At 43.8% G+C, this 25,626-nt stretch overlaps 1 protein-coding gene across 13 annotated transcripts in view; it reads left to right on the forward strand.

The window, feature by feature from the left end:
* TMCC1 (transmembrane and coiled-coil domain family 1) overlaps positions 1 to 19,489 on the forward strand; it is a 231,117-nt gene extending 211,628 nt beyond the window's left edge. For all 13 annotated transcript variants that reach the window (XM_075938741.2, XM_075938742.2, XM_075938738.2 and 10 more), the window contains 2 exons: positions 10,131 to 10,266; positions 15,319 to 19,489. In XM_075938741.2, coding sequence (XP_075794856.1) covers positions 10,131 to 10,266; positions 15,319 to 15,633 — 451 coding nt within the window. In that variant the 3' untranslated portion in view covers positions 15,634 to 19,489. The remainder of the gene's footprint in view (positions 1 to 10,130; positions 10,267 to 15,318) is intronic.
* The last annotated feature ends 6,137 nt before the right edge of the window (positions 19,490 to 25,626 follow it).

Below are 25,626 nucleotides of genomic sequence, written 5' to 3' on the forward strand. Positions count from 1 at the left end.
CTGTGCTAAGCCTATTTGTGGAAATTCTATCATGTTCCCAGTATAGAAATTGGAGTTAGAAATTGAAAGTGGGTATTCTTTTGTGTGGGGTGCAAATGCACTTATCTTTTGAAAATATTTTAGGTGAAAATATCTATATTCAGGAAGCTTCACCAAGGGAAACATCCTCTATGATCTTCTGTACCAGTCCAGAAGTTCTGATTTATAGCTTATTCCAGTCAACAGATGGAGACAGAATATCCCCTTACAACAGGACCCTGGCTGTGGCCCTGTCCTCTTTACTCCAGAAACCTCAGGGATTCAACGAGGTTTACTCTCAGTGAAACTTTCAGTTCCCTGTTACCAAGATCACCTCAGTCCCTATTTACAACATTAGTCGATCTTTAGCTCCCTCAGCAGCACGTGAGGGGAGCAAAGGTCTCCCCACTCTGAGCCTCTGCATGACTAGCCCTGTTCCTTCTCCTCTCGCCCGTATTTCCTTCTTGTACATATTGTATCATCCCTAGTTGGAGGAGGCCTACTGAGTTCTCACTTCACCAAACAGATCAGATAATTGCCCCCAATCAGCTTCTCTTGGGGGAGTACTTAGCATCTAAGTGGCCAGAGAGCAGGCTCACCTTCTCACTCCCTGCATGGTGTGTCACCTCTATAGATGTGTCTGGCCATCTCTTAAGCTTCACTAAGTTAGAAAACCTATATTCATTTACATGTTTTGTTAGTTTATAAAGTGCTACCAGACCATTTGTTTTTTCCTATATTCATTAGGCAGACTGCTAAAAGTAAGAAACCAGCCTCAGAGGTGTAGGACTCCTTCACCATACATCTGTACATAAAGCAGCTACTGCAGCTTGTTTGGGCAATCAGTGGCCTATGGGACCTCAGTCCTACATGCTCCCAGCTTCTTCTCGGATACCTTGGCTGAACTGAAAAAAGGGAGCCAGGGCCCTCTCCAGCACGTGCATATGCTGCCATATCCAATCCTAGCCAAGTATTGTCTCTTTCTGTACCAACTGTGAAGATTTGGGGTTTTGAATCTCTCTCCTTTGTTTTTATATTATGAGACAGGGAGAACAGACTCTCTCCCTTTACAATATTTATACCATTTATTTTATGTACTTGTTCCCTTGTCATCTCTCTTCTCAATACCAGTCTCTCATCAGAGTTTTTCCATGCTTCTCATTGTTTTGTGCCACACTATAAATTGGTCTAATTCTGCACCATGCTTTTGGAAATGCGATGACCAGATCCATGTCTGAAATTATGGGCAAGAATTCACTGTTGATTTATATGTTTTCTGTGTTCTCTATCACACTCATACTGGTGTCTCATCTGCATTTTGACTGCAGCTGTCTATTGAGCAGAGATCTCCACTTAACTGTATACACTGATGCCTAGGTCCTTTTCTTGAGTTGATGCAGTTAATTTAGAAGTATTATGAGTATTTGAATTTTCACGCTAGTGTGCTTTAATTTGCTATTAAACAACATAGAATTTTATCTGCTATCATGTTGTCCATTCAATTCTGAAGTTCCTCATGGTCTTCTCAGACTTGGCTGTCATAAATAACTCCTATACATTTTGCCCTCTCATGGTCCTGTTTCCTTAGGAATAGCAAGGAAATAGAAGGAGTAGCAAGAAAAAGTCTCCCCTTAGAGAGCCTCTTCAAGGTGAACAGTTAACTACAGAAAGTATGGGAGCAAACGTATTTCAGGACTAGAGCTCCCTACCTCAGTCATAGTTGTCAAACATTTGTTTTCCCCTGAAAAAACTACCTGCTCCCAGGTAAGGTTGAAGGAAACCCTGCCTCCTCCAACCATTCAGACCAGGACCTGCATGTTGGCTAGGAAAATGGAAACAGTGAAGGCTCTCCCCAGCCCTGGCTGCCTCCCATGCATCCAGCAGCTCTCTCAGGAGCCATGCTGTTTATTGTCTATCAGTGTGGTCTGTGCCCCAAGCTTCACAGTGGCAGAGGAAGGCTAAACAGAACATACTGTTAATCATTCTACACGGCAGTTGCAATCCCACTTCCTTCCTGGCTGTGGAAGCAGAGGGTATCCCTATGGTTTACATATCCCAAGTGCCCCACTCTGCAGACAGGAGAAGGAAGGTGAAGCCATTCCAACAGCATTGTCGCCTACCTTTTAATGCTTTAAACTCTACGCTGTCGGGCAACAAGGAGAAGGTGGAGTAGGAAGGACCATGGCTATATTCCAAAGGCAATTAGTGGAGCAGGCTGCGGGAGTGACAGCTATTGCAGCGGCACCTCCTCAAACAGTGCCACTGGTGCAAAGAAAAAGAGTGCCTAAAGGAGCCCACTAGTCTCCATCAGTTACACTATTACTTTAGGCAGGCTCCATCTACCAAAGCCAAGCAGTCTCCCCATCAGAACACTTTGGTTGCCACCTCTCACACTAGGACTCCTCCCCAGTAGCATCCTGCCAGCCTCTCCAGGCACCACAGCCCCCTGCTCTGATGGAATTCTTGGGTTTTGCCTTCCAGGCTCTCTAAGAAAAACAAGAAATGAGGGGGACCCAACTCTTCATCTAGCAGCCGGGGATTATTAGTATAGATTTGCACCATGTCTTCAACATCACCTTCTAGCTCTTAGATGTACTGGTGTTTTTGAAAGGGCTTTATGCTACTGGAATCTTGTAGTGGCAGTGAGTTTTCTGCATTTTTTTTTTTTTTTTTTTTTTTTTTTTTTTTGTAAACCTGGATGGACAAACCCAAGCCAGTGTCATTTTTCAAATCCTCTTTTGTGGTGATCAGGCTTTTCAGTGATACCAGATCCAGCACAGGAGCTACAGTTTCTGGTGTGTGTTACCCTACAGTCTCTTAGCGAAGTGACATGGAATTTGATCTGCCAATCCATATTAGAGCTTGTTTGTTTCTATTTAGTATCTTGTTGGACACATGTAACACTAACAATCCATATTTAGGTAAAAATGCTGCATACAAACTACAACTCAAGCAAAACGGCAGCTTCCACTAACACAGTAGGAGGCAGGCTTTAATATATTTTCAGCTAAGCTAGTTAGCATTTAGCAAATCTAGTAATTTAGGACCTCTTGCCCACTAATATTTAGTATGCATAAGATATTGAATGCAGGGGACAGTAGGGTAGTGGGGAGACTCAGAGACAAAAAGTTATTAATTGTATAGTGAAGTGTCTGATGTGCAAAGATCTGAAACCCTATATTACAGCAAACTAGACTAGCTTGTTGTAGTAATTCTGTTACTGAATTTGTTATTCAAGCCTACAACTTAAATGCTATTTTAAATTCTAAAGATGGAAATCCTAACTTCCGTAAGATCAGAAAACTGAAGCAGAGAAGGCATGTCTACACTACGCAGCTTTTAATGAGAAGATTGTGTCTACTAAAAGCATGCATAAACGCTGTTTGTTGGCACTTTTGCTGACAAAAGACTTCCACCCTTAACGGGAAGGTTAAGTTTTGCTTTGTCAGCAGGAGAGTGTTCCTGCCAACAAAACAACATTCCCATGTGCAGTTGTCCCGACAAAACTTTGTAGTTCCTGAGTGGGTACCCATGAACCAAAAAGTTTTGTTGAGCAAGTATAGACACAGCCTAAACGCTAAATGAATGCCTGTTTCTAGTCCTGTATTTGGGCCATTAGTACATTTTTTTGTCCTTAAGAGAAATCCTCCACAGAAGATGGAGACGGAGATTGTGATTTAATTTGTCAGGTTGGGGATTTGTATTGATCATTCTTGGTGTTAAAAGCTGTGAATAGCTGACAGGTATGTGATAATTCTGGGTACCTTTCAGAAACCAGTAACAAATGCAGATGTTCTAAAATACCGTGGTGTTTATTTTATTTTATTATTTTTTTAAAGAGAGCCACTTACTTAGTCTAAGGGAAGATGCTGAATGCTGAGCATTTATATCTTCCCTGGCAATTGGATGAATAGAAGTTCCATAATGTTTTTCCATTAAGCTTTTGTGTCCAGTTCAGTCGTCTTAAATATCTTCCTCACCTAGCCCCCCCCCTTTTTTTTTTTTTTTTTTAAGGTTGATGGTCTTTGTTTTATGTTGCCTTAGTTTCTATTTACCAGTCAATACTTACCCTGCAGGTTTTCCTTGACCTGCCTGATTCCCTCCTTCCCTCCCCTTTTCAGCTCTTGACTATCAGGTTTTGTCTACGCTACACAGCTTTTAGTGATATGGCTGTATAGCTAAAAGTTGGGCAGTGTAAGTGCTGTTTGTCAGGACTTTTGCCAACAAAATACTTCCCCGCCATCTGTGAGGTTCTCATTGTGTATAGGAGACCATTTCTGCGGGGACAGCGAGCTGTTTACACTTTTGGGGAGGAAAGGCTTTTTAAAACACTTTTGTCATTCAGTTGGCCAAGTAAACAGAGCCTCAGTATAAACTCTTGAGTTAACTAACCTGCATGGGGGGGAGGGTGTTAGTGCAATCTCTCTAGTTCTTCCTATGTCTGTTTTTTTTTTTTTTTTATTCCCCGCCCCTGCACTGCAGGTTGCTCCAGCTGTCCCAGTGTGCACATTGCCAGGGATATGTGAAAGGCTGTGCTGCCTGCCCATTGGCCAGCTGATATGGTCCCAGACAGTTTAACCACTCCTCTTAGAGTTGAATGGAGAAATGAAGATTTGGATCTGGACCTTGCAGTAGTGAGGTTTTGTTCTAGCTGGAACAAACTCCACAATAGCCTGTTGCTTATCTCATCCTTTGAAGTTGGCAATTGTTTATTGTTAGAAAGAGGGACTTTCCATGCTGTAGAGAATCTGAAAAAAGCTCCTGCTGAGTTTTTTTCATGGTTACTGTCCCTGTAGGGGAACCTGTTTGCACAAAGCAAAATCATTAGCTCATATAGTTGGGATGTGTCCAGCTCTCTGGTGGGGGGTGGGGAGTGTTTAAGCCAGCGTCACTGGAAAGTACAGTTAGCTCATGCAGTATCGTGCTGTGAGAAACCATCAGCCAAAGTGCTACAATACTGTGCTTTAATTTTTATATCTGATTCTTTTGTAGTTAGAACTGGTTGGACTGTGTACTAATTACATTTATTTGTTTAAAAGACTGCTTGCTGGGATAACCTTTGACTTCTAGAGCTACTGGGCCAGGGTTTCTGTTTGATGAGTAAAAAGAAACGGCAGTTCTTAGCATCTGCTCAGAGGTTAGGAATGTTAAAGAAAAGCATAGATGAGGCAGCCCAGTGTACCTGATCAATAAAAAGTATCCCATGGATGTTACCACCTTACGGGGAGGGGCTGAGCCCCTCTTTACAGGTAACTTTAAATAAACTATTTACTTTGTAATGCCACCTACTCTAAACTTCTCTATCTTTTCTCAAATAAATTCTGGCTCCCAGTTCTGTGTTTTATATTATAAGACCAACACTTAATCTTTTGCGGTATGATAGACCAAAAACTAAACCTTATATTCATAGATGTTTCAAACTAAGTAGGAAATGAAAATAATATAAACAGAGTAAGGTTAGTCCCAAAAAGTATATCTAAAATCTGTATCGCACAATTGTTGAGTTGAAGTTTGATAACAAATCATCCTGCAAAAGCTATGCATGGCTCCTCGTTCTAAATGGGAAAAGCATTCTTAAATTAGGGAGCAGGAGTTGGAATAAACCAGTCGCCCTGCATTCCAGAGTCCAGGAGGCATGATGCCAGCTTGTTTGCTAATCATTTTAACCCAAATCCTGAAGTTTACAAATTAGCAGGGTGTCCTTTTTCCTGTTGATGGAGAGAGGTTCTGAAGTTATCAAAATCCAATTGTTTATTGTAGTAAAACAGGTTTTAAAATTCTTGGCAACAGTTGTTCTATGGTGTATGTGTCTTATAAAGAAATATTCGCTGTAATTTTTTTGTATAAATTAAATTCCTTTTTTGTTTAACAAACTGTTTCAAAAAGCATTACATTTTAAGTATTAACAGAGTACTTTTCCTCCTAATTTATATTGCACTTAAGGATTTGTGATTTCTTTGTTTTAATTTGTTTGCAGGGGAGACGGTGAGTATTTTTGGGAAAGATTGGTGGGAGAAAACAGCAGTATTGTAAACTAACAAATTGACCAACTCCATTGAGTTGGAAAATAAAATGAAAATGTACATTCTTCATTTAAATCCTTACTCTGAGGTGAGGCTGCAGATGAGGGAATTCAGTATGCAGGCTGATCTGGGGTAGGAATGTAAAGGGATAACCGGTTATCTGGTAAGTATTCGCCTTACCAGCATGCTTACCAGGGAGCTGCCTGCGGCGCGGTGGGCCCAGCCTGTGGCACGAGGCAGTGGGCCAGTTAACATTTTAAGCAGGATTTTATATCCCTACTCCAGGGAAAGAGGACTGTCCCAGCCCTCTTTCACCATAACATATTGGGGCTAGGTGAGAAGATTTTCTCCATGGCCAATGCAGCTCCAGCAAGCACAGCCAGGGGAGAGGAGTGCATGCCCCCAGCTGAGGCAGGTCCAGAGTAGTCTGCCCCCTGCTTTCCCAAGCCTGAGTGAACCTAACAAAGGGGAGCAGCCAGCAATGACCCCATACAAATGGGGGGCTTTAGCCCCCCCGCCCTCCCTAAAGGGTGCCTTGGGGAGGGTAGGGGCTGGAGCAGTCATGGAAGGGGAGGGCACCTCCATCCAGCCCCTTTCACCTGCCTTGTGATTGTCTCTTTTTTGTATGGTTTTATGAGAAGTGAACCCATTCCAGGCGCACCCCATTTTCCTGGCATAATCATGCCCCTTATTTTGCTTTAAGTTATAAGCAGAAGCGGCATACCAAATTAAGTAGTCCTGTGTCTTACCACTTAGGAGGAGTTATAGCACAGACAGTCTCATTCACACACAGACACATTCTCTCAAATACAGTAAAACTCCAATAGTCCAGCATCCAGTTGTCTGGCACTCCTGATAGTTCAGCATCAACTAGAACCCGAAATTGCTCAGGTCAGCCACTGTTGCGGCTGGGCCGCTGTGAGCCACATGTGTGCTCACAGCCCACGCCATTCCACTCACAGTCCCCGGCGCATACAGCGTCCTGCCTGCATGTGTCAGCAGTTGGCCGCTGAGCACTGGCATCTGCTTCAGGACCCAAACATAAGATTGGAGGAGACGGCGGATTGGGCGACAGCAGGGAGGGGAGGTGTTTGGCTCTGGGGAAGGGAAGGTGACTGGAGGGGGACTGGGTTACTCATGGCATCCTGGCCAGCTCATTGAAAAGCCGGCCGCTCAGCGCACGTGCCCCAGCGCCTGGAGGGAGACACGTGGCTGTACCAGTGGCTCTGGGACCCGAGCATAAGGTAGCGGGGGAGATGGGGTTTGAGAGTATGCCCCCTTATAGTACCTCCTGGTATTCCGACATATCCTAGGTCCCAAAGGTGCCAGATTATCGGAGGTCTGCTGTATATAGTAGATAATTGGCCAAACTTTTCACCAACCTATCACCTAGTTTATGTTGTTTGATTCCACAGTGCTGACAAGATGCTGTGCTTTTTCTTTTGTTTGTCCAATGGTGGATCTTGACTAGAAAGATGTCTGAGAACTTTTTTCAGAATGAGAAGCGTCAGTTCACAATGTGCTCTTGTATCCCAGCTGTTTCGCTATGTACAATTGTCATTGTTTGAGACTCTCATTTGCCAAAGCTGTCTGCATTTCGGCTACAAACTTTCTTTATAGTCAGGTAAAGCCCCACTGTGGGTACGTCTAGACTACAAGCTCTTTCGAAAGATATTGTCTAGACAGCCACATGACTTTCGAAAAAGCGATCCCCTTTTTTGAAAGAGAGCAGGTAATCTGGATGTTCTCTTTCAAAAAAGCCCTGCTTGCGTTCAAGAACACGTTTTTTCGAAAGAGCTCTTTCGAAAAAAGGCGTTCTTCCTTTTAAAATGAGGTTTACCACTGTTGAAAAAACTGCCGCATTCTTTCGATTTAATTTTGAAAGAACGCAGCGGCAGTCTAGATTCAGGTGAAGTTTTTTAAAAAAAAGGCCAATTTTTTCTAAAAAACCCTGTAGTCTAGACATACCCTATTTGAGATACAGGGTGTCCCTGCTATACATCCAAGATACATTCAAAAAAGCATGGATGTATAGTGAAAGGGTGGAAAGCAGGGAATTTTTTTCTCACGGCTGACTTCTGATTTTGCAAATTGGCCTTGTTTTTGCATGATGGAAGAATGGAAGGACTTAGACTGGAACAGTTCCCACAAGCGTCAACGACATTAGTGCAGAACTAACGTATACTAGGGCGACTTATAGCGGGGACACCCTGTAACAAGTATCAAACTTCCTTCTTATTGCAGAAAATTAATGCAAAAGGTATCTCAGGCCTATGGAGCCAGGAGCCTATGAGTCCGTCAACCAGTGTTTACTAGTGAGCCATCTATTGCTTTGTCTATACTTCTAACATTATAATGCAGTTGTAGTAGAGCTGCCACGGCAGCAATATAAAGTGAGCATGGCCATGGCAGGAGTGTTGGGAGAGAGCTTTCCCAATGCTGTGTGTAAACGATCTCCAAGGGGAGTTACAGCCCTGTAACTTGCTGCACTGTGGGGGAGGTCACATCCCTGCACCAGAAAGTGGCAGTGCAGGAAAGTGGCAGTGTAGACTTAGCCAAATAGTAATTCTGAAAGGAAAATAGAGGATTTTTGCTGTGTTGTCAGTGTTCTCCCAATAGCTACTAATCATGCATTTGAACCAGTGGTAGTATTGGAGAAAATCTTCAGACATTCTCAGTGCTGAAAGAGCTCCCAGGGATGATTCCATGACCACGCTGCCATAGCTGCACTTTCAGCTCAGCAGTGTAGACACAGCCTTAGCCTTTCTTTACACTGGCAATTGAGCGACAAGCTTTTGATTCACAGGGGCTTAAAAAAAAACTGAACAACAAACACCACTCTGGGAATGGAAGTTTTTTGTTGGCCAGAGTGCCGGCAAACCACAATTACGCTGTCTGACTTTTAGTGATGCAGCTGTGTAATATATGCAAAGCCTTAGGATTTCTGGGGGTTTGGCCCAGTCTTTTAACTTCTCCATTCTTCAGTTTACTCTTCAAAAAGTTTGTGAATATTTTAACCAAATTCACAGGGAGTATTGAAACCTGATTGCTCGTAAAGCACCTTGAAATCTTCAAATGACAGGGCTATTTATAAATGCAAAATACAAAACACTTGAAATGTTACAATTGCATTGTGAGGTTGGTGCTGAACAATTACTGCTTTTTTTTTTTCCCCCTAATAGATTTTTTTTCCACCTTTGGAATAACTTGCATTTCAAACTCTCCCTCTCCAACCCCCACCCCCGATGGGAATCACTTGCACTCTGCCACTGGAAATCTAAAAAATGACCCTACAGACTAGTGATTTATATGCTCTTCTCATAAATAATAGAACATTGTAATTTTGCCAATCAGACAGAATCATTCACAAGATAATGAAAAAAAAATCCATCATGTGACCTTACATGCAGTGGTGCAGTGTCAAACAAGACCATCATATTCTCTGCCATCCACACTGCTTCGCTGACTGTTGCAGGAGGGGAAAAATCGGTGGTGTTGTATGGCAGGTGATTAGTAATTAAAACACAGAGCTGAGAATAAGCAGTTTCGAATTCTATGTCCACATCTGTCCTTAAATTCCTTTGTTACGTCAGGAAAGTTATTGAGCTTTTCTGTGCGTGTTTCTTCCTCTTTAAAATGAGGCTGTTTGCCTTCCTCATGGGCAAGATTTCTCTCTCTCACCATGAGAAGACTCTGGCTACATCTACATTATTGCAGAAAGTCAAAATAAGCTATGGAACTCCAGATACATTAATAATATAGCTGAAGTCAACATACATTAAGTTATGTTACCGTGGGTTCAATCGGAGAGAGAGCTGTACTCAATAGGGCAGGTCTTCACCGGCACCGCTAAATCGATTGCTGGTGGATTGATCTGAGAGCGTTGATCCCAGCAGTAATGTAGATGTATCCACAGTTAGTTGTCCAAAATCACTGAGATTCATAAAGTGAAGAGCAAGGAAAAGATAAATCTTTTAATATCAGCCATGTTGGTTTTCAAGGAAAATCTCTGCTATTTATCTATTGATTTTTTGTTGGTGTACTTTTATCTATCTCCTAAAATAACTCTCCTATGTTTCTCTCTCCTAGATGTGAAAGACTAGAAGAGCAGTTGAATGACCTGACAGAACTTCACCAGAATGAGATCCTTAACCTAAAGCAGGAATTGGCCAGCATGGAAGAGAAAATAGCTTATCAGTCCTATGAGCGAGCCCGAGACATCCAGGTTGGTGAGAGGCTGGGACTAGCGGGTTCCTGCTTCCACTTCAGAATATTCAAGCTCACAGTAAAAATGGCTATTTCCCTAGTTTTCCAAAATATTCTTGGTTTTATACATGTGTTTTAAACTAATAGGAGAGTTGTGTATCTTGAGCTTCCAAGAGCATCTTAATCTTCCTTTACCTCTCAACAGCCCTGACTCAGGGTAAGTCATTGTCTATTTGCCAACTATATGTGCATGACTGTTCATGTATCCATGTTAAAAGGAACTTGCCACCTGTCCCATCATGGGATTTTTTTTAAATTAAGGCCCAGTGAGGACATGCTTTCATTCTTTGGTAGTGGCTAATCCAAGTATTTTGCACGTGTATTGGAAGCTAGAGGGCAGAGACACAGGCAAGAGATTTTTATAGAAGCATTCCCAGTAGACTGATCCAGGGCGTGTATCACTAATTTTAGAGCAATCAGCACAGATGTTGAAAGGAAAACAGTAGCAGGCTTTATTTATCCATTGTGTTCAGTCAGGAAAAAATCCATTCTGCTTTTCTTTCCCAAATAAGGAGGTATTTATATGAGTAGTTTCCTGCATCACATTGAAGTATCTGGAGTCCTGTAGCCTGTGGAAACAGGATTTACATGGTTGGGAGGAGTTTCTGCAGACAAAGGTCAAGTGATCTGGGAAAGTACTTGGGCTTTAACTAAGCCTTATAAAGGCCCATTTAACAACAAACTTAAAGCTACTTTAAATTTGCATCGTTGGATTAAACAGGCTCCTCAGTCTTGACAAGGTATTTTTGGTATGTAAGGAGAATTGTCTGTCCTTTGTACACATGAGACTTACTAGCTGGTTCCACCTGAGACAAAGGCAAGTGATTTCCTTTTGGGTGGTGTGACGGGGCACTCGCGCCCCGCACCGAGAGTGCGCCGGGAGGCGCCGGGCGGCGGGACGGGGCACTCGCGCCCCACACCGAGAGTGCGCCGGGAGGCGCCGGGCGGCGGGACGGGGCACTCGCGCCCCGCGCGGAGGACGCGCCGGGAGGCGCCGGGCGGTGGGACGGGGCACTCGCGCCCCGCACCGAGAATGCGCCGGGAGGCGCCGGGCGGCGGGACGGGGCACTCGCGCCCCACACCGAGAGTGCGCCGGGCGGTGGGACGGGGCACTCGCGCCCCGCACCGAGAGTGCGCCGGGAGGCGCCGGGCAGGTACATCGGGGGGCGGGGAACACGGCCCAGCCCGCCGTGGCGGGCCCCCGGAGCACACCGGCAGCCGGCACAGGGAATGTCGGGGGGCAGCGTGCGCCGCCCCGCAGGGCCCAAGAAGAAGGGGCCGGAGAGGCGCCGGATGATGACGCCACAGGCGAGGGGCGGCCAGGGGGCGTCGCAGGGGAAGTGACGCAAGGGGGGAATGGAGCCGGCGGGGGATTTAAACCACGGGCTGGCACGGTGGAGGAAGGCACGGTGGACGGAGCAAAGGGGGAGAAACGGAGGGAGAGGTGAGACAGGAAGGGTCAAGGGAAGCGGGCCGGGAGGCCTGGTGGAGCAGGAAGCGGCCCAGGGCGGGGTCGTGGAGCCCGTGAGCGGGTGTGTTTTGGGGCATTCCCCCATCCGCAAGGGAGGGACCACGGGTCCCTGCCTTTAGGGCCCTGGGCCGGGGTTCGGAGAGGGGGCGGGCCCGAACCCCCCTACTCCGCCAGCAGGCCGACCGGCTCGGGTGTAACGCGAGTGTGTGTGATAAAAAGGGCCACCGGCCTTAAGGGTGACTTCTCTGGCTGAACTCTCTGTATCACAATTAGCCCAGAGTGGACTCTGGGGGTTGAACCAGTTTACAGGTGGCCAGTCAGTTTTGCCTATTGCTTTCAAATTATGTAACCTCTGGGAAGCCCTCAATATTTTGAGCTTCACAGCGATAACAGAGTTTTACGCAATAGCAGAAAATGTAACAAGTAACAATGTCCTTTCTAGAGTAAAGCTAAAATAAATAAATGTCTGGAGATAGTGGCACCACAGCCTTTACCCTATCAAATATCAGAATGTCACTTATAGGTGTGTCTCAGGGCCCATGCTGTAAACCTCTCAACCTCACACAGGCAGTAGGACAGAAAACTTAAATGAGGTGGGATTCATCAGTAGCCTCTCCTGAGTTTCTATTTAATGTCAGCATTTTTAATGTAAATTTTCCATGGTGTTGAGATACTTTGCAAAAAAAAAAAAAAAAAAAAAATCCTCAGCACTTCTGAGAGAGGTAAATATTAGCTCTTTTTTCAGCTGAGGAAACTAAGTTAAATAACTTGGCTGAAGCAACAAATGAAACTATAATTCAGGAATTCCTGGATCTCAGTCCTCTGATCAGTCCATTGGATCAGCAGTTCCCAACCGCCGGTTTGTGGACCAGTAGCGGGCCATGAACTGCTGATTGCCGGGCCATGCCCTGCTGCAAGGCCACGCCCCGCTGCCTTGGCCTTGCCCGCTGGAGAAGTGAGTGGCAGTCCCAGGGGTCTGTGTTGGACCTCTGGGTACATGCAGGAACAAGCAGTGCAGGGCGCAGGGAATTGTGGGAGTGGGGCGTGTGTCTCATGCCTTGCCGCCCCAGGGAAGGCACTCCCCAACCAAAGCACAGGCTGCTTGAGCAGCAGCGCTATCCAGCCATAGAACACATGTGTGGAACAGGAATGCCAGTCTTTGCTTCTTTGGGGCCCTTCTAGGCCCCTAAGCTGAGGCATCTTGGTGGCCCGTGGCTGCAGCTCATGCGGAGAGCTATGAGGCAAGAGGGAGTGGTGGTAGCGGTAGTGCCTCCACCTGTGGGGGAGGGATGGGCGATGGGCGAGAGCACCAGCCCCTTCAGTGAGCCTGGCGAGCTCGGGCCTCCACAGCAACAAGCTACTCTTCTGCTTCCCCTTCCGGTTGGACTCAGAGCACCCAACCACCCAGGCCAGTAAGTGGCAGTGCAAGGCCACATGCCAGGCACCATAGTTCTCTCTAAGCTGTGCGCTTGTGCACGCAGAAGAAATTTATGCCCCGCCCACCACCTAAGGAGAGCCACGCAGCAGTGTGGTGGGAGGCACGCTTGGGCTGCCAGGGCCAGAGGAACCACGTGGCTGGCGGGCAAGCTGGCAGCTGCTTCGGTGGGATAGAGGAACTGCATGGCTGGCTGGTGGGTGGCTGCTCTGGCTGAAGGAACCACGTGACCAGTTGGCAGCAAAATAACACATGACAGCTTAAAATGAATTGCCATAATGAATATGCAAATGTACATACTCATTACCATAAATAATGAATATGCATATGTGCCTGCCAGTCCACCAAAAGTTTTTTAATGAGTTCACCGGTCTGCGGTATAAATAAATTTGGGAATCATTGCGCTAGGCAGTGCTGCATTCTTCAACATGCAAGATCTAGGTAGGATGGTGATATGACACACAGTTGGGAGAGATGATTCAGTTGGCTGATTGGGAAATAAATGTACAACTTCTTGGAGTATAGAAATCTTATTTTAAAAATAATGAAGTAGTAATTAGAACCTGTTTCACCTTGGACTCTGGCCTAATGGTTGCTCTGTAATCTGCAGCACATTGTAGGATACCTGAGTTCAGATACATTGTAGTGGAAATAAGATGGCTCAAAAGTGACCCCCTATTAAGCCAATTAAGGAGGCTCTCTGAGTGTAGCACAGTTCAAATGAGAGATTCATCAGGGTTGTGGTTGGATTTGCAGGCCAGGGAGGGAAAAAAGTATTTGAGAAGATATCTTAGAAAATTTTTGTAAAAGACGACAGTTTAATATCCCTGGACATTAAAGTTCTCTGACCCCAAAACAGGCATAGTGAAGGCAGAAGTAATGTAAGAGTCCCTTATGTGAAGGTATTTACCTCCTATGAACAAGAGGGGATGATTCAATTTCCATGACCCATTCAATCCTACATATCTCTTCTGAGATTGCCAACAAAAGTAATACAATGAGCGTCACACATTGAAAAACTCCTATCTCTCTAAGCAGAATCTGGTTTTGATTCCAAAATGTCTGATAGCACTGAAGAGGTGGAAAATATTTTTGGTCCTTGTGTGCCTCTGTTAATGCCCTGGCTGATTTTCCCCTGGTGAGCAGTCTCTAGGCTGGGCTATTAGACCCAACCCACACAGGCTGTCTGGTTCATAGTTGAAGTCTTTGGGAACTAGGTGATAGATACAGGAAAAACCAGACAGGCTTTGCAAAGTTGCTTCTTAAACACCCACATACATCACTGTTAGGAGATACAAGTGATCTACAGATCTGCAGAAGGATAATAAACATCCAGGCCCAAGCCCCTCCCTCCAGTGTCCTTGCCATTCCTGAATATCATTTGTATTTTGATCAGTGTCCTAAAGGGGTCCAAATCTCTCCTAGCCAGCTTTCCTCGTTCTAGCAGCTGTGGCCCCATTTGTTAGAGAAGGTCTTTTTTTTAACCATTTGGTGGTTCTAGTATGTTTGTCCCGTCTCCCACTCTTCTGTGGGATTGCTTACAGAAGTTCATTAACAGTCACCATCCTGGTAAAGGAAAATGATTCAATTGTTGCTAGCCTTCTTGTTCAGGGATAGACCCCTAAGTGCCAGGCTCCTCCAACACAGGAAGGATGATGCAGACGAACAAGAGTTTCAGTATACAGATAAACACAGTTAACACTCCAAAGGGAGGCTGAAATAAAACATGTATTTCCCCCCCGCACAAAATCAATCTGGGGAAACAGATTCCCAGACCTGTCTCTCACAGCAACATCACTGTAAATCAACAATTAAGTCCACTACAGTCAATGGAATAACACTCATAGATGAGATCAGAATCAGGTATTTTGCTGCAACCTGCATTTCCTACTTAATAAGGGACTCAAATCATGAGAAGTAGCCCGGGGTTCCTCTTCTCCTGCTGCAGGATATGAAATCAGTATGACTGACTCATATCCTGCAGCCGATGAACAGGACCCAAAGAATGTTGGCACTTTACAGTAGGCACCAATTAAAGTCTTTAAGTACCACCATGATTCAACATGCGAACACTGAAAACAGCACTCTTCCTTTCTTCCCAACAGGAGGCGCTAGAAGCCTGTCAGACCCGGATCTCCAAGATGGAACTTCAGCAGCAACAGCAACAGGTGGTACAGCTGGAAGGTCTGGAAAATGCCACTGCCAGAAACCTGCTGGGTAAATTCATCAACATCCTTCTGGCCGTCATGGCTGTTCTCCTAGTCTTCGTCTCTACTATGGCCAACTGCATTGTGCCCCTCATGAAAACTCGCAACAGGACGTTTAGCACTTTATTTGTGGTTGTTTTCATTGCCTTTATGTGGAAGCACTGGGACGCCATCGCTGTCTACTTGGAACGATTCTTGTCACCCCCCAGATGATGGCGCAAGGAATCAGCTGTGTTGCCCGACTGCCCCACCCACCCTGGCGCTCACTGGCAAGTGAGCAAAGCAAAGATGAGTCAGCAGCTCTTCCGCTGAAATTTTCAAGTGTCCGAGTGAATTTGTTTACACTTAGAATAACATTTTTCTCTGCGAGATGCATTGCAATAGTATTTTTTAGATTTTATTCAAGAACTCTTTTTGGCAAGAATCCTGGATAATTTTTATGTAGCATGGTTCTCTTTGGATGCAAATCTTAAGATTCTTTAAGTGTACAAAAGAATAAAACAAAAATTTGGAGCACACCAATGGGCAATTTAAATTATGGCTTGAATTACAATACTAAACCTGTTAGGAAGAGGAGAACATGGTTAGCTTAGCTTAAAAATAGCAAAGATTAAATATTGTACAATGGTACCACAGCAAAGCTGTAACGCTAACCTTTACTGTGAAGCCTGCTCACATTCCATGTCCGAATGTACGGATTCAGCGTGGCTTGTTTTTTTCCTTAAAGAGAGAAAAAACAGCGCATGGATCTCCCGCAACTCAGCTTCTGGGTCGCCATTTGTGCTGACCTGGCATACAATAATTTTCTAGAAGGTCTGTTAAGTCTTGCTAAGCATACAAAGTGTAAGCGTCATGCTGTACACAGTAACTGCACAGTTGTACTACAGTATTTTGAAGTAGCCCTTTAAACTTATCTTTAAGCAAAAGCCCTTGGTCGCACTTTTAAGGTTTTTTTTTATGTGTGTATATTCACAGATTTAAAAAAAAGTCCGAACAGCATACTTGAAGAGTGTAATACTCAAACTCTCAGTGCTTCCTTATTGTTCCTATAATAGGATTTTTTATTATAATTATTATTATTATTGGGGGTTTTTTTTGAAGGGATTGGGAGGGTCGTTATTTTCCTCTTTAATAAAGAAGTGATGTTTTTAAATGAAGAATTGCGTGAATAATTAAGTGTGAGCAGTCTTGTCCTGAAACAGTTTTGAGGAGGGCGGAAAGTAATTTCTATTGACACAGGTTTGAGGAAGGCATAGCTATTCCCATGCCATTTAACTGTCCTCCTGGGCTTACAGATGCAGCATCATGAATAATTCCTCCTTCTCCACGCATTTTTGTCATGCAATTTTTTTTCCTGTTCTTTTTTTTGTGGGTGTGACGGGAGGCATGGAGTGTTCTCTATCTCATTCCCAAATCTGTCCACCTGGTCTCAGAATGTTTTCCTTCAAACAAGGAATTTTTTTCATCCCTTTTTAGGGAAAGAGTCTTAAAGAGAGAATAAATATTAAAGGCATAGTTTGTTCAAAAGACTGATCCTCTCATAAATATCCCTGATAACTTATTTTTAAATGCACCTCTGATAACTGAAACCAAAGTTGTCATCCCATCAGACTATGGTAAGCTCATTGTCTTTGTTTAGAACTTTTGTATGTGCTGTGTATCTATGTAGTGTGCCACATAGAGCCCCCTTCCTGCAGCTGTGAAGGCAAGGACTTAGTACAGTTCCATTGTCAAAGCACTAGAAGAAATGTCATTTATAAGTGTGACTCCAGTCACAGCAACATCTTTTCCCAGTAATCTATAGTTGCTGGCAGGTTTCATATTGAAGGATTTGTTTAAAAAATCTGGCTCAGTATCTGTTTCCACTAGAACAAAGTAAAGATTTTTGTTTGTGAAATTCTTTGTAGCAGAAATAAGACTTATGGATTCTCTTTCACATGATTTGCAGTATTTAATTAGGCTTCTTGTTCTCCTTCCCCTTTGGCTTAAGTTCCATTTAGGAACCAAATAATGGCCAAGTGATGTAAAATGATATGTAATAGCAAGTATAGGAATTTATGCTATTTTGTATGCCCCACACCATAGGGAATTCTCCAGATCTAGGTTAGCCCCTCCCTTTCAGCTAGGAAAAAGGTCTTAATATTCTGATCACCACCAGCCAGGAGAGGAAAGACCTCTGCTGCCCATTCATTCTAGTTCCTTCTTCCACATTTCTGTCTTTAAACTCAGGTACCCTGTGACAATTCCAGCACACCTCACTTTGTCACTGTGCACTAATCCACTACTGTCCTTGCTAAACATACATTGCCAGTTGCAGCTGACTCAAGCCAAAAATAATCATTCCTGTTTGTTCGAGAGTTGCAGATAGAGTGCATGTATGTGTAAACAGTCCCCTTAACAGATGACAGTTGCCCGCCACAGCAAAACTCTATTGGGTTTAATGCCCTTGTTTGACTAAATCACGTATATAATTTTCACCCATCCATATGAAAGTACTCTTTTCCTGTTAGGTTTCCTCAAACAAAGGAAGAGAGATCAAAATAATAAACCTTTGACGCTCAATCTAAGAGCTTTGTTGCCTCACTATTTCTGTAGCCCAGACTTTGCACCTCTTTATAGTATAGATCGCACTGTAAAAGTTTACAGGTGGCTTAGTACATGAACAAACTTGGGAATGAATTAAAAGCCAACCAATTTTTACACTCATTCATAGCACATCTTGGTAATGTCTGAAGGATGCATTTGCCCTTTTTTGCAAGGTACCATACTTTCAGTTAGTCTTTGGATGTTTAATCTTTAGTAAAGAAGACCTGCAATTTGCCAGAAGGAATGACTTACCAGAAATGTTCACCCCAAAACTGTTTTGTGAAGGCCATTTACTTGGTCCTGGACAATATTGTCTGTCTGTCTCCATTCCAAAAATTTGTCTACTGTTAATGCCATATATGATGCTGCATCCATTTTTTTAAACTAATCTAACAGGACCATCACGAGGTTTTTTGCCTTTCATTAGCAGAATGTTTGCTTTATTTCCTCCCCCTTCAATCTGAAGTTCTGTGATGACTTCTAATAGTTTAACAATAATCATATTGTTGGAAATGTGATTCTAGCTTTAAAGCTCCTTTCCTTTGTATGTGGGTTGTGCTTATTCTCTTTAAGATGAAGCATTCCTGGATGACTTGTAGAAGACAGTATCTGCCATGGGTGTGTGTGCATGGGAACCTTTTATTCTCCTTCCCTAGTATGTAAACTTGTGTGACTATCTCTGAGTTGCAGAACATTTCATGTTAGGAGTTGAAACAATTCTGAAATTTCTTAGATATGTTTAGCACATATCACTGGCGCATATAAGGAAGGAAAGAATGTAATGGACTGCATTAGTTCAAAAAAGTGACTGTTAAATGCTGTTCCATGGTTTAAATGAAGTTTGCCTGCTCCCCCCCCCCCCCCCCCCGCCTCCTTTGTCTCGTGTTTTTTAAAAAGTTGCCATTTGTAGACAGGTTTACAAAATTCTTCCCTTCAGCTTCATTAGTTTAATTATGCTGAGCATGTTCACAGCAATTACTTCATTGGTTTATTCCAATCTAGTGAACACTTAAGATCTGATCAGATCAAATGGTGAGTTCTGTACATTGGTGCACTGGGCCAGAAGAGACAGCTTTGAAAAAATATGCATTTTTAAAATATTAAAAGGCAGCATCGTAACAGAAGAAGCCAAGCTATGAAGGGATCTGTGTTGAGACTGGGTGGCTTTGTGAGTTTTAAGTGAATTCTGAATGTGGCTAACGAGTTTAAACCCGATGTATGTCTGTGTTGTGTATGCCAGGTGGTATCGTAGTAGGCAATTGACTTAGCTGTGTGTTTAAGTGTAAAAAATAAATAAAAACAGAAAAACTCACTTGCACGGGATGAAAAGTACAGAAATGACACTTGTGAACGTAACACTGTAGTTTATAGATCTTAAGCTGCTAATTGTTGAGAGAGATTTACATGTCTCGTCTGATTGGCACAGATTTATCTGTGATACTTTTACTGTATATAAAAATTTAAATAAAGACCTCAGCTATTAGCTGTGTGTGGTTGGGTGTGTTCAAAGATAGTCTCTGATGACTGAAGACAAGGAAATGGTGAGAGAGACATTTAAGAACCACATAGAATTCAGGTAAAGTTCTCCAGAAGTCCCCTAACTGGACACAGCTCTGCAATCAGACACATACTGGATCGTCACACATGAAGACCAAGAACCTGTGTACGTGGAATCTCAGCCATCTCCTTTTGTCTAGCTATCTAAGGTACTTATCTGGCCCCCATTATGGTGGTGAGATGCCCCACAATCTTCAGTGTGTTTATACTCACTACACTTTGGGAAGCAGCAAAGTACTATTATCCCCATTTTACAGATGGGGAAATGAAGCAGAGAGGGTGTGTGTCTACACTGTAGTTCAAAGGAGCCCCCTAACCTGGGTAGACCAACTTGTGCTACAATGTCATGTAGATGTTGTAGCTTGGACTCCAAAGCCCACCTGACTCTGTAGGCTTCAGAATCTGATCTGCAACACGTGCACTGCTAGTTTGAGTGTGCTAGGATGAGTCTGACTCCCAGGGCTGAGCTACTTGCTCCAGATACAATGTACCCATCTGGTGAGGCTAAATCACTTGCCCAAGGTCTCAGCGAATGGCAGAACAAGAACCAAGCTAGCACACTAATCACTGAACTGTTCCTCCTGTTTTCTGGACCTAATGTCCAGAATCCCTTTTGTACTTGCACAGGTGGGGATGGACATGCACTACATTCAGCAAAAAAGCCAACTACTAGAGCAACTGCCTGCAAATATAGCCACCAACATTGTTTTGGGGGGTAGACTGCAATAGTCATTGGTTTCCTTAAGAATCCCAGAAAAGTGGCACAGAACGAGTTACAGACCAGAAACCAAAGGCAGCTGTTTACCAGATAGTAACTCCCCACAATCTTCATGGGGATGTAGTGTTAATTCCAGCATCATTACAGAGATTAAATATTCATTTTTTTCTTCTCCCACTAGAGCCCTGGGCCAGCTGTAAAATAGCACTATGCCTTGCTGGGCTGGTGTGAACCTCAGTGTTTCCGTACTACTTTGGGTTTTTCTGGAATGTGCTACTTCAGAACAAAGTAATGTTGCTGCTTCTGTGAGACCAAGAGCAGAAAACAAGGGAGGGACAGGATGGCTCAGTGTATAGGTTGTGGCCCTTAAGGTCAGTGGTTTTAATCCAGCCTCATTAGGGACTAGGGAGTCATTACCCTCTGGGTGCTTTCTGGTGACCTATGCAAAATGAGTTGCTGGATCTCTGCCCCCATTCCAGTTGGCATATTTCATACTATAGGCACATGGGAAGTCATAGTAGAGAGACCAGGAATGGAATGAGCATGACTGATGACCTAGCCTTTCACTGGCAGTGTGTCATTCCTCCTAATTCCTGAGGCGTGTGTGTATGCAAGGGCAGGAAACTTGCATTCCCACCAGCTCTATGGATAAATGAGACTTCTTCAAGGCTGATCACTCTACACCAGCATGGGAAACTGGCTGAAATGGAGCATCCTTCCCCTGCCCCTTCACTCCCTCCAAGTGAAGATTGTCAGCCTCCCTTGCCAAAAACAACAAGATTGGGGTCTCTGCTCTCCACATTAGCATGACTCACAATATGCTGCATGAAAGCCCACAGCAGCCTTTTTGCTGAATGGCTAGATGGATCTTCTTCACAAATAACTGAGAATTAGTGTTTCAATCCTTTTCCCTTCCCATTTCAGATGTCTTTTCAAAGTGTTGGTTATTAATGCTGAATGGGGAAGGATGACAGAGCAGCTGGCCAGGCTAGGAAGAGAATGGAAATTTTTGGCCTGTTGTCAACATGGCCTGAACTAATGCATGGACAATTTTGCACATGGACATATCTAGATACACAGATCAAGAGTTGTGAAAGTCTGAACATTCAAGAGGGGGTGGGATTTTCACATTGTGTGAACCCTTCCCTGCATGCAAGCATTAGCACACCAATGTGCCTGCATCCTGTAGAGCAGAGTTTCCCAACCTGTGTTCCGCAGAACCCTGGGGTTCCACAGACCGTCGTCAGGAGTTCCACGAGAAATTGTGGAATAAATAATTTATTTTTCTTACAATGTAAGCTGACATCATATATATAGTAGCCCAATGTCTGTGACTCTGTAACTCTGAAACGCTGGCTGTTCCCTCTGGGTGACGCTGTTGCTTCCTGCCGTGGCGCTCAGGGGTACTGCATGGGGAGCACGGGGCCCAAGCGGCTGCTTGTGCTGCTTGCTCCCATGTGGCGACCCGGCTGAGCGGCACAGAAGTCCGCCGAGTGCCGCGGCAGGAGGCAACTGCACCACCCAGAGGGAACAGCCAGGGGGCGGAGCCTGGAAGAGCGAGTGTCTCTGACATCAGGAAAGGGCACCGAATTCAAAAGGAGGAAAGTGGAGCAGACACAGAGGACGGGAAAAAGAGAGGAGAACGGAGGAGGCAGAGAGGAGGCGGAGGACAGCGAGAGAGTGAGTGAGAGAGACGGAGCAGGAGGAGAAGAGAAACAGAGTGAGAGGTGGGAGGGGGAGGAGAGAGAGGCAGGAGGCAAACGAAAGGTGAGAGAGAGAGAGAGAGGGCTAGGCAGTAGGAGGAGGAGAAGAGAGAGGCCGTTTGTGCTGCTTGCTCTCGCGCGGCGGCCCGGCTGAGAGTCGCAGAAAGTCAGTTGAGTGCCGCGGCGGGAGGTGAAGGGGCACAGGGCGGTGATGTACACACCCAAGGGGCGGGGCCTGGATGAGTGTGCATCCCTGATGGAGACCGAGGAGAGCGGAGAGAGAGTGAGAGGCAGAAGGGGGAGAAGAGAAAGAGAGAGACAGAGTGGAGAGAGAGTGAGAGGCAGGAGGAGAAAAGAGAGAGTGAGAGAGAGGCAGAAGGCAGAGGAGAGCTGAGAGAGGGGGGGAGGCAGGAGGAGGAGGAGTGAGAGAGAAAGAGAGAAGACCGATATGGAGGAGAGACCTGAAAATCCCGTCTTATGACGGGCTAATAAGCTAGTATATATATATCTATAACAGCTCTTTACAAATAAACTTTCTTGACAATAATTTAGTAGTAATTGAATTGCGCTCCCCACTGTCAGCTTTTTCTGGCCAAGCAAACGTTTTCATAGGTAGGGGTTCCTCGGGATATGAAAAATTATTTTAGGGGTTCCTCCATGGGGAAAAAGGTTGGGAACCACTGCTGTAGAGGCCAGAGGGCTGGACATCAAATAATAGAGCTGTCTGGAGAGGAGCTGCCATCTCCATACCTCTTTCTTGTGAGAATGAAAATTCGTTTGCATCCCAATACCAGGCATCTGTTAAGGGAACCTTGAAGAGAGATATTGGAAACTATTACAAAATCTGGTCAGGTAGTCCAGAGAAACAGCCACATGTATTACACCATATTTACATCTATTTACTTTGTGCTTAACTCTGTTATTGAGAGCGAAGCTCCCGTATCAGCCCTCATTTGTGCAACGTCTCTTCAATCAGACTCCCCGGTGCTTTCTCTCCCCAAAATCTCACCTCAGGCTATTAACATGAATGTGAGCTACAAACTGAAGGCAGATGATGTTTTTTAAATGGAAGCGTACAGCAGAGAGAAGGTCACGGCTTCCTGATTCTGGTAACCACAGACCCCTTCAGTGAGGGTGAAAAATGCTGAGCTGGTACTGGAGAGGGATTTTCTCTGGAAAGAAGAAAGTGCTTGGAATCTTCTTTGGCAAGAATTGTCACCAATCAAGAAATGTTTCTCTGAATCTTTTCTAGGTTTGTTTCCAGGTTGCTTCAAATACTAAATATGGCAATTTGGGGTAAAGGATCCTGCATAGGATTGAGTAGGAAGGACTCTAGCAGCTGAAGTAGAGACAGAAAGGAAGTCTGGAACTTGGGTGGGGAGCAGAGATAGGACAGCAACCTAAACAAGAGCACACTCTATGATCAAGTACCCAAAACAAACTGTGAAATGGTTTTCAAGAACATGATATTCTACTGATTCTTTCCCTACTCTTTAACAATCCTGGTTTAGGGTTACAGTGTTGGTGTGATATGGGTGGGGGATACCTTTTATTATATTTGCTTCTAGCAGAATAATTGTGAATAAGGATAATTTGTCCAATATATCAGACTTCTGCAGGAATTCAAATTAATGTATTAATGGTACAGATTAGAGAGTTGCTTGGCATCTTAATTCGGTTACTATGTTGTGCATGTTCCTATCTCATTTTTTCCTTCTTTGCAAATAATCTACTAAAAATGTAGATTTAAACATCCACTGTCCCTTCTATCCATTCATTTGTGGCCTCATCCACCTCCCTTAAAGTCAATGGAAAGACTCACTGACTTCACTGGGAGCTAGCTTGGATGTTTAACATTTAACTCCATAATATCGGGGAAATCTAAAGGCTGGCTCCAGAAAAGACCTATGCATATACTCTACTCCTCTCAGCATCAAGCTCCTACAGTTGCAGCCAAGATGACAAATCAGTGCCTAGTTAGAGATGGTCCTGGATAGTTTCTAGCATTTTAAAGTGGGGTGTGCATGTGTGTGTATATAAATGTGTTGAGATCTATTTAGGGACCACAATAAATAGGGCTCCCCCATAAACTATCCACATGGGGACAAGTGCTGTCCTTTTACCATATAGTCTGTCAAATATATTTTGGAACTGCACAAACAAAATCTTTTTTTGTGTAATAAAAATTGATTAAGACTGAAGATTAATTTCAGTTAACTCAGGCAATTAACTCAAAATTAATGGTGATTTTTAAAAATTGTGATTAATCGTAGTTTTAATCGTATTATTAAATAGAATATCAATTTTCATTAATTAAATATTTTGGATGTTTTTCTACATTTCCAAATATATGGATTTCAATTACAACACAAAATACAGTGTACAGTACACACTTTCTATTTTTATTACAAATATTTGTACTGTAAAAATGACAAAAGAAACTGTATTTTTCAATTACCCTCATACAAGTACTCTAAGGCAATCTATTGTGAAAGTGTAACTTACAAATGTCGAAATTTTTATTACATAACTGTATTTAAAAACAGGGCAAAACTTTAGAGTCTGCAAGTCCATTCAGTCCTCCTACTTGTTCAGCCAGTTGCTGAGAGAAACAAGTTTGTTTATATTTATGGGAGATTATGCTATAAAATGAAAACAGGCATTTGTGTGGCATTTACGTGACGTATGTTAAACCATTTGTATGCTCCTTCATGCTTCAGCCTCCATTCCAGAGGACCAACATGAGAATAAAAGGGGTTAATTAACTATGTGACCAAACTCCTTGGTGGGGAATTATGTTTCCTGCCCTGTTTCACTTGCACTTTGACATATATTTCATGTTAGAGCAGTCTCACGTGTTTGTTTTAAGAACATTTTCACTGCAGATCTGACAAAATACAAAAAGGTACCAATGTGAGATTTCTAAACATAGGTACAACAGCCCACCCAAGGTTTGAGAACCTGATGTGGCTGCCAAAATCTTAAAGGCAGAGCTTTCCCCCTCCATAGGATGGTTTGGAGGGCCACTCTGGGTCCTGCACTTCAGCAGGCCCCAGTGGTGGCTGCCCCACCTGTCCTATGGATGGGACAGTCCCCCATAGTGAGGTTAGCCTGCAGGCCCCAGGTCAGTCTAGAGGATTAACTGCGGGGCATGGAGCTTGCAGCAAGGGTCAGGACTCCCCACACTCACTGCAGTTAACTATTTTAATCGCTTGACAGCCCTAAATTTACCTCATGTGGTGAAGAGTAATTTTTAAAATTTTCTTGGTTTAATTCAAAAGTGGCTTCTAAAATACAATGAGTAAGTCTCTCAGGTCAAAGGAAGGACATTTATTTCCCAACCCAATGCCAAAGAACCAGGTGAGAGGCCATTGCTCCTGTTTTAAAAGTAGGGTCTACAGGTAAAGATGCTATAGTCTATATCTATATTATATTCAGTACTTATATTCTAAAGATGAGCTATGAGCCGCAAAGGTCACTGTGGGAGCATTTACATAGCGCGGTAGCTCGAAATAAGTTACGCAATTTGAGCTACGTAAGTTGCATATTTTATTTCGATCTTATTTCAAAATAGCTTATTTCGTAATTTGGTACTGTCTACACAGCACATTATTTCAAAATAACATGCTCTTCCAAAACATC

Source organism: Pelodiscus sinensis, chromosome 11, assembly GCF_052426305.1.
Source record: "Pelodiscus sinensis isolate ZL-2025 chromosome 11, ASM5242630v1, whole genome shotgun sequence".
NCBI classification, from domain to species: domain Eukaryota; kingdom Metazoa; phylum Chordata; order Testudines; family Trionychidae; genus Pelodiscus; species Pelodiscus sinensis.